The 16,769-nt window shown below is 37.8% G+C and overlaps 1 protein-coding gene across 2 annotated transcripts in view; it reads left to right on the top strand.

Annotated features, from left to right (window-relative positions):
- HEATR5A (HEAT repeat containing 5A) overlaps positions 1-16,769 on the top strand; it is a 2,570,019-nt gene that overhangs the window by 2,100,876 nt on the left and 452,374 nt on the right. For both annotated transcript variants that reach the window (XM_044073826.1, XM_044073825.1), the window contains one exon: positions 3,535-3,783. In XM_044073826.1, coding sequence (XP_043929761.1) covers positions 3,535-3,783 — 249 coding nt within the window. The remainder of the gene's footprint in view (positions 1-3,534; positions 3,784-16,769) is intronic.

Genomic DNA, 16,769 nt, shown 5'->3' with positions numbered 1-16,769 from the left:
GTATGAACAGGTAGAAGAACAGCACGTTCAATGTAAGTGCACTGACAATGCCATTCGCTGAACTGATAGGTACCAGTGTGTATACCTATATGTTTATATATATGTGTATATGCATATATGTGTGTGTACGAATATATATGTATACATATATATATATATATATATATATATAAAACGTATGTGTGTGTGTGTGTGTGTGTGTGTATATATATATATATATATATATATATATATATATATATATATATATATATATATATATTTACATGCACACACAAATTTACATGTATAGTTTTACTATGGGAATATCGGACCCTGCAAGATCAAAACCTGTAATTTTGAATACAACACACTTTAACTTAGATCATCAAAAAGCTGACCATACCAAAATCCTGGACTTGCCCTTTGCAGAACCCATATTGACACTTGTTCCTGGGTCTGGAACAGTAGGGAGGTTCAGGATTTGATATATTTCTTGCCTGTATGTTTTCAGCGATGTCAGACTCACTGTTTTTTTATTCAAAATTGCAGAGTTAAACATTGGAGGATTTGATAGACTTGTCAGAGTAAACCTTATATAGACAGCTGTATATACACACTCAAATACACAAAAACAAACACACAGGCATAATATATATATACATATATACATATATATATATATATATATATTTATATGTATGTATATATACATATATACATATATACATATATACATATATAAATATATATACATATACATACATATCTGTATGTATATATATATATATATATATATATATGTATATATATACATACATACAATATATATATATATACATACATACAATATATATATATATATATATGTATATATATGTATACTTACACACACACACACACACACACACACACATATATATATATATATATATAGATATATATATATATGTGTGTGTGTGTGTCCTAGTCTAAAAATATCCTTGCACCTTATATATTAACAAGATATGTGCAATCCACATAGATATCTTTACTAGGCATACACTAAGCCTAATAATAATAATATCCTTACACCTTATAAATTAACAAGATATGTGCAATCCACATAGATATCTTTACTAGGCATACACTAAGCCCAACAGTTCAGCAGTAAAAGCCCTATACGGTAACCATATCTTGAGAATATGGGACTCACTCACTCTCTCTCTCTCTGTGAACCTAAGGTTCAATTATAGCCTTTTCTCATTCAGTACAACTGAAAATCCATGTAACAAACTCATGGCTACGTTCTTGTAACACAGCAGGATAATCATAACATCCCCGCCCCCATTTTCTTAACTCATTACCTGTCTTGGCCAAAAGTAAGCTTGTTGGAATAATGAAGAGAATTCCCTATGTAAATAAATTATATGTAATAAAAAATATTTTGTAAATAATTCTGTAAAATATAAATTATTCACATACTCAAAGATTAATTATCCATTTATGTTCCATAAAATCAAGTTTATTATATTTTTGCGTTTTAGTAGAGAATGAAAAACCCACTACCTTATTAGTACCTGTAAAGATAAACACAGCTCTCCTGTTTCATCAGATGTTTATAAAGGGTACTTCTCTCCCTTTTACATCTAATATCACTCATATGGAGCGATATTCACCGCTTCCACAATAGGGCGGTCTGTCCCACATATTAAGCTTCACACTAGCATATGGCCATATAAACCAACCATTCAGTACTACAATTAATAAAATGCCTTGTATCATAAGTTTTTGTAGTATTAACGGAAGTACAATAGTTAGCATTACAAACCCTGCCACATTATTTACAATTACCACAAGGGAAGCCACCATTAACAATACTACTTGGAGTTTTAACCAAATCCCCATTCTGTCTATAACCAGAGAAGAAAAAGTGAGCAATTGTCCTTCCCCTTTTTTTGTCACATGACATGTATCTTCTTAAAGACCCCCATAAAAATGGTATGTAGACAAAATTATCCCATTGTTTATTCAAAATGTACCTAACTTTAAATATGTTCTCATACGTTGTCACAAACCCTAACATGTTTTGTCACAAACCTAGCCTTCTTAATTGTTCCTTTTGTCATTAGTTTGATGTCTCAAATAAGATGATCTATCTAAAGCATTAATTTTCCCAGTGTTATCCTTCAAAAATTAAGGGTCATATTCCTTAACCTTAAACTAATTACACATTATATCAATGTTTATTTTTTTAATTCTACGTAATTATTACAGATACCTTGAAGTCTCAAAAATTCCCCTAGCTCTAGCCAACAGCTTAAATTAAAAAAAAAACTTCCCCTAATGCTACACAAGACAGCTCAGGCACTCAGCACACATGTGCACATACACTTGTCTGCACACACACACACACACACACACACACACACACACACACACACACACACACACACACACACACACACACACACACACACACACACACACACACACACACACACACACACACACACACACACACACACTCACACACACTGAATCTATCCCCTCTAACGTAACTCTGACAGTAACACTAAACACTCAAACACACCATCTGTCTCCTTACTCTAACCCTAACTCACATACATTTACAAACACACACACCTACTGTACATCCAACTTGGCTATTTCAGCGAAACACATACACACACACACACACACACATACCCATACCAAAATGTCTGTATGATAAACCAGACGTTCAACCAAAAAGCACTGTACTTCCACCTGTTAACTTACACAATCGTTGACCAAACAATAGGAACCCATATATTTATATGTCTGTCTATGTTCATATGTGTGTGTATGTTTGTACACACATGCCATTTATTGTATGTATGTATTTTTTGATGGTCTTTCAGAAAGCTATGCAGTGAATAAAGGATGCATAATGAGCATGACTTTGCTGTGTGGCTTCATTTGACTTCTACTTCGGTTAAAAATTCCCTGCAGCAGACGTCGGGGATTACTGTATGGTATGGAAGGTTACAGTATCTTCCATTAATGTGATTGGCTTGGCTGTGATTTGCAAAATAAAACATTCCTTCCTCACAGCAGTTATTTAGTGCAGCTGTTTAAAAAAAAATCTCTAATTTGGAGGTTGAGTTATCTTTCAGGATGACAGAAATTTAATGATCTTTTACAGTATTCATCGCCCTGTTTTATATGTCTGCCTAATCCAAGTTACCTCAATAAATTGTTACTTGCGTGCTTGTGCAGTAGCTATTCTTAGTAGGTTCAGCAGTGGAGTTGCACTGGTTTTGAAGTTGCACTTCTTGGTTAAGAAATTTTTAACTGACTTGAAATATTATTTACACTTCTATGTTTTATCTTCACATTTCTGAAGCTGAACAGCCTTGCTTAGTAATTAAATCTGAAAGTAGATTAATTAATAGTTATAAATTTTCTTATCTTTGACATATGCAAAACAAATGCATATACAGAATGTTTGTCTTGACTCGTTAGTCTTTAAATGAAGTGTCTGTCACAATTCATGACAGAATAGTGATGCTGTATTTCTTACCATTTTTTCAGGTGGCACATTCTACACAGCAGAAACTATAGAAAGTGCAAGACCACATTATTTTAATTCCTGGGCTCCAATTCTCCATGCAGCAGCACTATGGCTTAATAACACAGGATTTGTTCAACCGGACTCTGATGACAGCACAGTGAACTTTTCCAGGCCTGTGACGCCAACTACCATGGGTCAAGATTCAACATCTATGTCAACTGTTAAATCTCCAGAGGATGTCAGTACTGATAGATTTTATCTTATACTGGGTCAGTATGATTTTCCGTAGTTTAGAAACCTACTTTAAAATTCCATAAATGCATATAGAAATGTTGTTTGTTTTATTTTTTATTTAATTTAGTTATTTAAATGAGTAACTCAAGTGTTTATCTTGGAGACTGTTCTGTCATCACTCAGGCCCATCTTGGAGACTCTTCTGTCATCACTCAGGCCACAAGATGAAGGATAATTTATTTGTATCTTTTGTTGACTAGACTAGTTACACTAGGCTAGTGGCCTCTTTTCATGAGAGATCCTAGGTGGTATTCATAGTACTAGGGCAAATTTGGTTAGGACCTTGGGGAGCTTCCCCTACTCTTTTTGATAGGTGCTGTGTGAGCTTTTATATCCACCTTAGCATCCACCATCTCAGGCATATGGGATTTCGGTTTAATATCTCATTAGAAAGATGACACACGTAGGAGTGGAACAGCTCCCTTATATGACACTGCAGTATTAGCAATGGAAAATGATTGATGTGGATACAGCTTAGTACAGACCACACGGATGCAGTGTCAGCAATCCATCCACCTCATGTGAGAATAGAACTCACAGCTTCTGCACCAAAAGAGAGTGTGCAATCTGTTATGCGACTGACACTGAAATAATGAAATGGGTAAGGGTAAATATAGTATATATATATATATATATATATATATATAGAGAGAGAGAGAGACAATTTGGAGTAGCCTGTCAGGCAGCATATTCATGAGAGGTGTAAGGAACATGGAGTACCCAGAGAAAATCCACATAGACAAGGAAAATGGGCAAACTCAGTAAACCTAGTGACCTGAAGTCAGGATTGAATTCTAGATTCTGGGTCTGTGAGTTAGAGATCCTATGCACTGGGTCACCATGCTGCCCAAACAACTGAATATCAGTACTGTTTAAGAGTAACCTTTTGTTATTGATCAAAACAAATGTTTGCTTCCAAAGAGATGTATATTTGCACAGAACCTCAAAATAAAGTTTAAAATCCAATCACAAGTCAAAGAAATAGAAGCTATGGAAAAATATAGCAACTGTAATTGGTAGGTTAAGTGATTTCGTCCCTATAAAAAGTAGTACTTTACCAGATCCGATCCCAGAATATAATAAAAAAAAACTGTTAAAGGGCAACACTAAAAAGTCACATGACAATGTGCAACCAAGCATAAACATAAATTTAAATGCATTTCTTATTATATTCTGGGTTCTAATGAAGTTTTTTTGTTATGCATCCATGTGGTCTGTACTAAGCAGTATCCACATTAGTCATTTTTCCTCCCATTTGCTTGTATTTTTTTTAATAATGGCATTTTATTCAGAATGTTATGTAACACAGCACACAATGCAAATCTGATGAAAGACAAAAAAATACCAACATAGAAAAACTTAAAATGAACATGACTGGGGTATATCTGGCCTTGCTGTTAGTAGACCACATTAGAAGTCTATTTCATCCAGTCATTGGTAGAATTATAAAGCACTGACTGCAACCTGGTGACTTGAGATTGATTAGCAGGTGTATTTTTAATAGATTTGGGAAGGGGAAGTTAGAGCTGGCCGCTCACTGCCATCTACCGTTAGAGTTGGGGTGGTGATACAGCTGCTTGGCAGGGGGTGGAGATTTGGTTCACCAGTCCACCAGTAGATGGTAGCCTACATCCTGAGCACATGCACTGACATGGGAAAAAGAATTGTGGGCCTTCACTCTGACATAGACCCACCCGTTCCTCTGCCCATGTGTTGGGTAAGACCCATCGTAAATGTCCTTATAGCTGAGTGCCAGTGAAAGGCACATGCAGCCTTCATAGCTGCTTGAATGACTGCCTTCTGGATGTCTCTCAACTCCCTTTGTTTAACCCGTAGTGATGAGGTAATGAATGTGCTCAGGTTGAATATGGGACGTCTTGTTGGTTAAAAGGGAACAAAAAGAACCTAAAAGTGGAAAAAAGAAAAAAATAGAAATCTTGACGTAATTAAATAAATACAACAGGTGTAGTACGATGCATAAACCAGTGGTTCAGCACCATGGTTATTAAGAAGACACTAAATATTGACATAGGATAATGGAAAGCCAACAGTGGGAGGATAGGGTAAGAAAGAAAATTGGACAGTAGGCTTATTTGAATATTTTCAGCTTTTCTGTGTTGTTTTAAATTGCCTCCATTTGTGGAGCCGTAAGCTCATTTGCTTTAAGCTTCTACATACTTGGATGTAAGGCTAATGCTTGTGGTAATGTTCCATCAGATTTTACTAAAATACCAGCCGTGCAATACCTGGGTAAGTACATTTAGTGTTCTTAGTGAGTTTTACTGTAATAGCTGTGCAGGTTTTGCTAATCTTCCTGATATGTAACTAAGAATTGCTTTGGTTTAACTCTAGAGAGAGTAAGGAAAGAACCTAGTAATTTCTAGGCCTCTGATTGCTGAAGAACCTCAAAGTGGGTCGTTTTGCTATTGGCCGGTGGACTTCTTTGAATATTTCTTGCTTTTTCAGTTTTTCTGTATTGTTTTAAAATGCCCACTTGCTGCTTTTCTAATCTCGCATTTGCGTTAAATGGTACATTGTATAGAGGTAGGTATCTTAAGCTGTATTTTCCCTATAATACCTAACGTCCACAGATCACTTCTGGTTAGAAAGCTTAGCAGTATCTGTTTAACAGAGAGTTGGCTGCATTTGCTTATGGAACTCCACTGCATGCTGCTGGTCCGCTTAGTAGAATCAAGCATGTTGGAGGCATTTTAAGTCTTAATTTTCTTAACCTGTAGGTGCAACTGTCACTTCAGCCCTGTCATTAAGCAACTGGAACCATGGATTTACTCTTTTCAGCCATATCTGTAGTCAGCCTAATTTAAATGGGCATCATGAGACTCTTGTTTACAGACAACCACTTACTATCTGAACATGCAGACACAGTGTGTGAGAGATATAGTTAAACAGTGTTACTGGTGACAAAACTTTGTAACAAAGCCCCAACCAAAATGGGCAGGTTATCAGTACCCGACAACACCATACCACACACACACACACACACACACACACACACACACACACACAGCTCAGGACAAACATATAGACTACATGTGGTGAGCCTCTTAAAAGTAACCTTCCTGTAACACAAAGACCTGTAAATGTAACCCAGGTACTCCTCAGCAGCCTCACAATCTCACAGCACAGACAGCACCTACCATGAAACATACATCTAGGAGTCCTAGTGACTCACCTCCAAAGCCAAAAGGCAAACCACCACACAATCTAGTATCTTAACCATAGTTAACTCCATAGTGATACACACTGATGCACCACTCACCATGCTATGCAAAGAGAGGGTCACCGTCATTTGCCTGTAAGGCCCCAGGATTCGCCACATCACACAAACAATCAAGTTTTTGTACCACAAGCATACGTATACAACATAATCATAGTACATGTGGGTGTAAATGACTTGAAACATACCTCCCTGGACTTTATGAAGAGAGACGTGATAGAACTGTCAGAATATGTGTCTCTGGCTGGTACATATCTGTCTTTGAGCAGTGTTCTACCATCAACAAGAATAATGCCATTGTATGAAGAAAAGGTTCTTGATTCCAACAATTGGATTAGCTTCTGGTGTCATTCAAAGAGAATCCAGTATATATCAGCCTGGGAAGAAATATTAACCAAACTGTTTTACCAAGGATGGCCTGCATCTCTCACCCCAAGGATTTCATATATTGGCAAAATCTTTGTCCACTCCCATAGTGCCTTTTTAGACACTATGTCAGTCTTCTAAAGCGTCCAGCATAACTAAATTGTATCCAGATAATATTAAGTTATTGCTGCACAAAGCTAGGAGCCTTATCAAGAAATTCCACTACCTACATGCACTCCTTACTTTGGAAAACATCAGTATATGAATCATCATGGAGACCTGGTTCAAGACCAGCAAGAGAACTCCACCAGTGCAGGTCACAGTTTCAGCCCCACCACATTAATTAACTTATTTGCCTTTGTTGACCGGGAAAGTGTTACTGTGCAGAGTCCATTTTCAGCAGAGGCCGGGGTAGAAAAGTTCCATCATAGTACATTTATAATTAACAAGTGAATTTCAGACAGTTCTCAGAAAAAAGCTGCATTTCTTGGGGGAAAAAAACCCAGATGTAATTACAAGATAGGTATATACAGTGAAATATTTCTGTCAGCAACTGTAAGTCTGTACAATTCTTGTAGCGCTAACATTTTGTTGGAAGTAAATTTATGGAGACTGTAGAAGGGAAAACATGGTTGTAAAGAAGTTTAGTGTTCTTACATTTCATTAAAGAAAGGTTTGCAAGGATTTCAAGGTATGTAATGAATTAAGTTATAAAATTATGCAGGAAAGGAGGTTTTAGTATTATATAGGTTTATAAAGAGTTCAAGAAATATAATGAAGCAAGTTATACAGTTATGTAGGGGAGATATTAGTATTGTATAGGGGGATAGTGATAATAGCATATGAATGAGAGAGCATGTGTAGGATTTATTTCTGTTTAGGCTGCCTGTTCTAAATTGGTTTATCTAGAATCTACAGGGGTTCCCAAAGTGTGCGCCACAGCTTCTTCACAGGGGAGCAGCGAACTAATAAGCTTAGCCGCAAAATAAACCACAAACTAATAAGCTTAGTTACTAAGCTTATTAGTTTGTGGTTTATTTTGTGGTTGCACTAAAGGTTAACAATGTACTTCAAAAAATGTCACTCATCAATACATATCCTTTAAAAACTAAATAACTTACTAGAAAACAATTAATGGTTTAGATAATATAGTTAACGTTACTGCTGACAGTAAAGTCTGGAGTATCCCAGCTAGTGAGGGTGTTTAAGAAAATATGTGACCAAGTATACAGACCAATGACATGACTTTTGCTATCATCCTAGGATTATCGCATGCCTTTCCCCAGTTTTCACAGGAGGGACCCGAGATAGGCATTTGTGTTATGTGAAATAATCATGAAAATGGCAAAAATCCCGCATTTTCAAATAAGTATTTTCTAACTTTCCTATGAATGTTACATAAAAGTATGATTCTGCAAATGAAACAAACATGACATGAAATAGCAGAGACAACTAAAACTCTACAACAGCGAATCATATCTTTGGCATTAAAGTGAACACTTATGTCCTGTGTAAGCACCCATTTCTGTAAAAAAAATGTCCCGCAATGGGTTTCTGAACAGGTAGCAGCCTTATTAGCGGTGCTGCCCATTACTTTAAAAAAAAAAAAAAAAGATAACCTGGACAGGGTAACTTCTTCACATCACTTATATCAGCAGTGCCCATCGTACCTCTCAACCTCTTGGTCCACGAAATATGGACAAAGCCTGACGTAATGGGAGTAAAAAGGCTCATAAATATGGACAGATTTTAAATATTGTGCTTATAAACTTCGAAAGCTGCTAGAATAACAAGAGTATGTTGATTGTAGTTGATAGTAGTTGGTTGATAGAATAGAATACAATAGAAGGTTGATAGTAGTCTGTCATTCGACACCCATGTAGCTAAAGTGGTTAGGAAGACCTTCTACATTGCCCACCTTATCATGAAGGGATTCTCATCTAGATCAAGGGAGGTCATAGTCTCCCTTTACTCATCACTCATCAGACCAATGATTGAGTACAATGCCCCATTCGGGATGTATCTGACCCGACACTTGCAGCAGCTGGAGAAGCCACAAAAGTTCCTCACCAAAAGGATAAAGGGTCTCAAAAATCTGTCCTATGCTGCCCGACTGAAAGAACTCCAGCTCTATTCAGTAGCTTACCGCTTGCTCAGAGGTGACCTTTGCCTAACATACAAGGCCATGTCAAACCCAGATTTGATGAATATGCTTCACCTCAAAAAATCTAGATCCATCAGAGCCACAAGGGCGGGAGACTTAAACCTCGACACGGCTATTAATAGGACGTGCTGGAGGGATAGATTCATCACCCAAAGACTCCCTATGCTGTGGAACAAAATCCCGGTACATGTGAGGCAGAGCACCTCACTGGCCTTGTTCAAGAGAAATCTTGACCAATGGATGGGAGATCGCAGATATACCCCAGGGATTACCTCAGTGTCACTGCTCGACAGAGGCACAGCAAAATAATGGGTATAGTTCCCCATACTAAAGGGGTGGCGTAAGCCACAAAACGATGGGCTAGGCTTGTAAATGCCCTCGGGCAGATAGCCTAGTATGAACCTATGAACCTATGTTATGTATTAGATGCATTTTCCATATATAAAAAATCTCGTTATGGACTTTTGTCATTAATTATTTGTTTTGTCATAAATTACTTGAATTGTTTTTACATTTTTAAAATCAAAAAGTTTTTTAAAAGAAATCTATGACTCCTTGCTTGTCATAGTCTAGTAATTGTATTAAATGCAATATAAAAAGTTAATTTTCATTACAAACTTTCAGTTCATCACCTTCAGTTTTTGTTATGAGTCCATACTAAAGTGTTGTGCACTGTTATGACTTGCTGAATCCCAGGCCACCCTTCAATAACTGCTTTCTTTTGCCTAGATCAGGCATATAGATTGCCTCTTTCACAGCTGCTGTTTATTTACTGTTAACTTTATTTCTTTAATTTAACTACCCCTTTGGAAGGAGCTAATACCTACTGAAGGCTAAATTATCACTGCTTTTGTTTGTTCAGTTTAACTTTATACATTACTTGAAACCCGCAGCAAGACTCTTTCACACGCGGGTACTTCTGGGCCGAGCGTTTTCCCGGTTATATGAATTCCGACTAGTTTGGCGTGACACGAGGATTTGGTTATTGTTAATACACATGTTTCAGACAATTCCACTTCTTTTGATGTTGTAGAAAATGTATGTTTCAAGCATACATTGTACTCCAGAATTACAGTAAGAGTTGCATTTTTACTGGACTACTGTATGTAACTTTGTACTGCATAGTATTCATATGTTTTTGAAAAGGGATATAAAACAGTTTTATTTCAAATGTTCATGGGGCTGATAACTGACCACCAATGAGTAATGCACATAAAACTTGCACCAGATGTTCTGTCATGCGGCGGGAGGGTTACAACTCTTTCGGTATGCTTCAAAATTTCACATAATTTTCATTTACTATTAATCAGTCATCTTCCTAATCTGCAGGCTATTGATGTGCTGAGGGTTATCTGGTTGTTCTCTACTAGGTCAGCTCGTAAAATAAAAGGTGAACAGTAATTGGCTGAAATCTGGATGTGGGCTTTAGCAGAGTCAGGAAAAGTGGTCTGTATGCTGCCAGCATGGAGTGCTGTTTTCTTACTTTTTCACTGAGAGTTTATTCAAAAGAGATTATTATTTTTTTAATGTATTGTGCTTCAAGGAAACTGGGTTAGCTGAGAGAGTACAGTACTGTTGTGATCGGGAATGGTATTATCTTTGGTCACTGATACCGGCAGGTACTTAATTTCAGAGCTTCAGGCTGGCTACAAAAACAAATATCTTACAGGTTATCATCTGTGATGTGACATCATGAATAAAATTTGTAGTCCCTTGGCATGACTACGTTGGTGAGCAGATTAGCAACTGGCACAGTGCAAAAAACCTTACTAAAAATCCAAGACTTAGAATTAGATGTGGGCTCTGCTTTCATCCAGTCTGTTGTTAATGCTTCTTGCTTAGACTGCCTGATGGATAGAAAATATCTGTATTTAAAGTAATAGAGATAGAAAGCTACTATCCCTGATCCATTTAGTCTTTTCTTGGCTTGTTTAACTGCATTTTCTGTTTAAAAAAAGTTTAATAAAGTCACTCTGCTTCCCAGAAGTGTATACAAGCTATTAATGTTCCACTGAGTGTCTGACAGAGTGAAATGTGGAGATCTATTGACTAACAGTGTTCTTTGCATGAATGATTGTGACAATAATTTTTGAAAGATACTTGCCAAATAAAATGCCTTTGACACATTGAACAATTGCAGTCTGTGGAACTGCACTTTGCTGTGTGAACTAGGACTTCCTGGTGATCGTATCAATGTAAGCCAGCTAACAGGAAACACTGGGAGATAGCTGACTGGGAAAATAATCTGTCATGCCATAATAATCTTGAGTGAGCTTCTAACCTTGCTTTTAAAGGGAATATTTTCTTACCCTTGAAAGTTAGTCACCTCAGGGTTAGCTTATTTAGAGTTGTTGGTGGTGCAGGGATATATGGGGGCGTATAGGGATTGCCTTTCTTGCAGCAATGTTTGTTAAAATATAATTATTGCATTGATGTTTTTCTGTGACATTTAGTGCAATGTGGTTGTGCCCAAAGTCTTGGTGCAAATCTAGATTTTTGCTCTGATAGCTATCTTTAAATTAATTCATTTATTAATTTGAATTTGTTTACCAGGGTGATTAATTCTGACCAGTTTCAACCTCAGCCTTTTAAATTCAAAGTTGTTTGCTTTTTGCTCAAATCTCACAGTGAAAAAAAATAAACAACAAAACAAACAAACAAGCAAAAAAAGCTAATCACCTGAGCACTGATCTTTGTATGTTAAGGCAGGGAATAGAAATGGCATGTCACTATCATGCTGAATAACCAAGTGGAATTTATAATGCTGAATGATTACTGACTGTTCTAGTCAGATAACGTACCACTGACATTGCTGTTCTTTACTAGCTCAAATTTGACGGGGGGGAGGCACCTTGGGAAAACCTCGATTCAACAAGGGAGCCGAGAACTGAAAAAGTTTGGGAACCACTGATCTAGAAGGTTTATTACTTTGTTATACAGGGGGTGCATGAGAAGGGTAGAGTGGTGAATGTCAGCAGTTAGAAAAAGAGAAAGATGAGAAGTGTTGTTTAAGAGGGGGTGAAGAGGGATATAATAATTCAAGTGTGGGAGGGAAAGTTGTTAGGGGTATAATGACTCGGGTAGAAGAGGGTCAAAATTTAATGATAAGCAGTAAGAAGTTTTATGCTTTCACTAGAGGTGTCAGCCTGTTGATGAACATGAGCATGACTAGGACTGGTTACGGTATTGTTTGAGCTGGGTTTTGTAGTTTAGGTTTTGTAGTTTAGGAGTTTATTAGTCAGTTTTACATGAGTAAATGAATACACCTAGATGGAGGCACTAAAGGTGGTGGTGTCTCTTTATTCTTAAAGAACCATCTCACCTCAACTCTTGTTAAGTAGCATAAATTGCTGATATGTTCATTTCATGAAATGCAGAACTTTTTAAGCATTAATCCAGGTTGTTCCCAATCTGAATATACATTTTATATTCAATAGACACACTGCCTTACTGGCATATGGATAGTAGTGCCCTGCTGTCCTCCCTCAGGTAGTCTGTCAAAAACTCAAAACTTCTCCCACTGCCTGTCTGTAAGAGTGAAGAGCCAATCACCTGGCAGACCAGGGCAGCCCTTCACACTTACAGGCAGAACACTTTCAGTTTTCTGGTACCACAGTCAAAGAAAGATCTCTTGGGATATTGCTTCTGTCAAATTGGGTGACATCAGTTGGTGAGCTTAGATAAGAAACTCCTTTTAGGTTTCATTTCCTCTCTCTGCCTTTTCTGTCAGTGCTTGAATAATGTGTCTGATGTTGTCTGTTTCATTCTTTTGGATCCAACACTTTGATCTGACTCGCCCACATATTCCAGACTTCAGATCCAGCTCTCGAGCTCCTCCCTCTACCCATAATGCCATATTCCATCCCCATAGCCTCAGATCCCATTTGACACCATCGAGAATCTCAGATATTAGATGGTTTTTCGTGAGTTTAAAATTTTTTTGGATTTAACTTTAACTTTATTTTAGTTTATCTATCCTCCCTCCTAGTTCTTTTCACTGGATGTTAGGACTTTCCACCTCTAATTTCATACTATCTCCTCTAAATAGTAAGTCTTCATTACCATTGTTGGTAGATCTGCTTACCTTTTCACTACAGGGTATTTCTTAAGATTACTGTCATTGGCAGTTAAATCCCCCTTTCCCTCTCTTTAACCTATTTAAAAAATATATATTTTCTTGTAGCTTATTCTTGTGTTCTTCCTTGTGGACATGTCAGATAAACCAACAGGTTTTGTGGGCATAAATCCCGAATTCGGATGTCCACAAGGTGTGTGTATACTGTCTTGGGGCTTGGCACTTGGACACTGCTTGTAAGATCTCCTCCACTTTTAATCCAAGAGCCTTAGCTGATAGACACAACAAGCTTATTCTAAGGGGCCTTCTTCCTACTACACCTTCAGGGGCTCAAACCCCCTCCAAATCTAGCAAGTCTGCTTCTCTGGAGCAAAGGAAATCCTCCCCTCCAAAACCCCCAGGTCTTTATCTGAGTCTCATTTAAAAAGCAGAAAAATGTTGGCTCTTACACTATTGACTCCAAAGAGTCGACAATCTGATCTGAAGACATCGAATCCTAAGGCTTCGGCTTCCGTTATTACCATAAGTCCTACAGTACCACCCTCAGATCCTAGGTCCTCGGATCCAAAGCAAGGTACCTCATATAGGAGTACAACTCCAGAATTTGCTATTAAGCCAATTTTGCCCACCCTGCCTTCTAAATTGCATCAGACTCCAAAGAAGCATTCAGGGTCCCCATGCACTACTTCCTGTAGGTTCTCCAGAAGCTTATTGGAAGCAGATGTGGATAGGATGATGTGAAAATTTCTCCGAGCTTAGATTCAGATGCGGGTCTTACCACCTCCTTCACCTGTCGGATCTGTGATTATGCCTACCACTTCAAAAACTATTTTTTCTCCTCCTTCTTTCCATCCAGTGGTTTTAGAGTCCCAGGATCTGAAATTTGTTTATTTTATTTTACATTTGTTGACTGAGTTAGTCCGACTGAGCTAAGTAGCCCTTTCTCAGCGGAGGCCTGAGGAGAAAGTTTTACAATTGTAGCGTTAACAGTGTCAGCGGGTTACAATGTATACATACATTGAAATACATTTTATCAGAAAAATAATATTGGAAAAAACATAATAAGCATACATAAGAGAAATTATTCAATACAAACATTTTCAATAAACAGTGAAACGAGTTCATAGTATATGTAGTTATTTCATGAGATGTGTGACATTAGAAATGGAGATAAGAGATGGAGAAGAGTGATACTTTGAAAAGGTTTACGAACTAAAAAGGTTTGAAGTTTTGCTGATTTACATATGAATTAATGGGCTAGATCAGGGAGAATGCATGCAGTGGCAGGACTAGTGAGTTTGGAGTTACTCTCTATGACAGTTTTGAATTGATTTGGATGTTTGAGGCACCTGATTTCTAGTGGTAATTTGTTCCATGATATGGTAGGATTGTAGCTGTAGAGGTTGCAGCCAATTTTAGTCTTAGGTTTGAATATTTGTAGTAGGTTAAAGTCAGAGCTACATACCGACCTAGTGGGGGAATATTGAGAGATGAGGGGAGACAGGCTAGGGCAGAAGGATTTTAGGTGTAGTATAGAGTGAATTATTTGTAGTTGAGAGAGTAGAAGCTGGTGAGGTAATTCCAGCCAGTTTAGGTATCTTAGTGAAAGACAATGATGCAATTTATAAGTTGGGTGAGCAGCAAATCTGGCAACCTTGTTGTAGGTAGACTCTAGTTTAGTTAGTAGTGTGCAGTTAAGATTGGTAAGAATTTGGCAGCTGTATAGAAGCCACTAGGTAGGAGGTACGCATGAGAGAGGGTTATTTTTGGTTTGTTAGTTAGAAACCTTTTGTTTCAGTAAAGAAGGCCAAGTTTTTGTTGTGTCTTTTTAATGCAGTTGTTTACATATAGATCAAACTTGAACTGGTCATCTATCATTACTCCTAGTAGTTTTGTACTAGGTTCAACATTAATGGGGGTATTATTGAGGGACAGTACAGAAAATGTAGATTTAAGGTGGGTGAAGTTCTTTTGGAGAAATAGTAAGAGTTTTGTCTTTTTAGGTTTAAGAATTAGCTGGTTGTCACAGAGCCAGGATTCAACTGAGTTAAAACATGCTTGGGTTACACAGATAAGGTCAGAGGGAGTATCTGCGATGGTGGTGATTGTGGAGTCATCTGTGTGTTGTACAAGGGATGACTGTGGACAGGAGGTGTAGAGTAGATTAGTGAATATATTACATAATAATGGGCCAAGGATAGATCCTTAGGGGACTCCCATTTTGACAGGAAGAGGAGGGGAGAGAGCTGAGAGCTATCTCACTGATTGTAGATGGTCAGTGAGATAGCTGGGAAACCATGTAGTAGTAGAGGCAGAGAAGTTTAGGTTAGCCAGTTTGCTCAGCAGAAGAGGGTGAGAGACTGTATTGAAGGCTTTAAAAGGTCGAGGAACAGACAGGAGACCAACTTATTATTGTCTCTGGCTAGAGCAGTAGTATTAATGAAGGATATAAGGGCAGTTGTAGTGCTATGTTTAGGGCGAAAGCCATGCTGTGTAGGTGTGATCTAGTTTTCCTGTAGAAACTATTTCATAATTTGCTTGTGTATGCATTTTTCCAGTATTTTTGAGAGTGGTGAGAGGATCACGATGGGTCTGAAGTTTGTCATGTCAGTAGAGTTACCTCCTTTGTGAATGGGTATGGTGTAGAATTTTTTTCCAGATAGATGGAACCTTAGATTCTGAGATGGAGTGATTTATTAGGATTGATACAGGGAGGGCAAGGGATTCAGCAGTAATTTGTAGGAAATAGGGAGGGAACTTGTCAGCAGAAGCAGAGTAGGGTTTACATTTAGAGAGCAAGGATTTTATGTAGTTAGTGGGTACAGTTGTAAGGGAGAAAGTGGTAGAGGAGTTGAGAGTAGGAGAAGATTTGGAAATGTTAGCTGAGTTGGTAGTAGAGAGCGGCCACGGTGGTGCAGTGGTTAGCATTGTCGCCTCACAACAAGAGGTTCTCCGGTTCGATCCTCGGCTGGGGTGCCTTCTGTGTGGAGTCTGCATGTCCTCCCTGTGGTCGCATGGGTTTCCTCCGGGTGCTCTGGTTTCCTCCCACATCCCAAAGACATGCTGCAGGTGGATTGGACACTCTAAAACTGGCCCTAGGTGTGTGTGTGTGCCTTCT

This window comes from Protopterus annectens, chromosome 6.part0 (genome assembly GCF_019279795.1).
Source record: "Protopterus annectens isolate FY-2018-M chromosome 6.part0, PAN1.0, whole genome shotgun sequence".
Taxonomy (NCBI): Eukaryota; Metazoa; Chordata; order Ceratodontiformes; family Protopteridae; genus Protopterus; species Protopterus annectens.
This window is presented reverse-complemented; position numbering and strand designations above follow the sequence as displayed.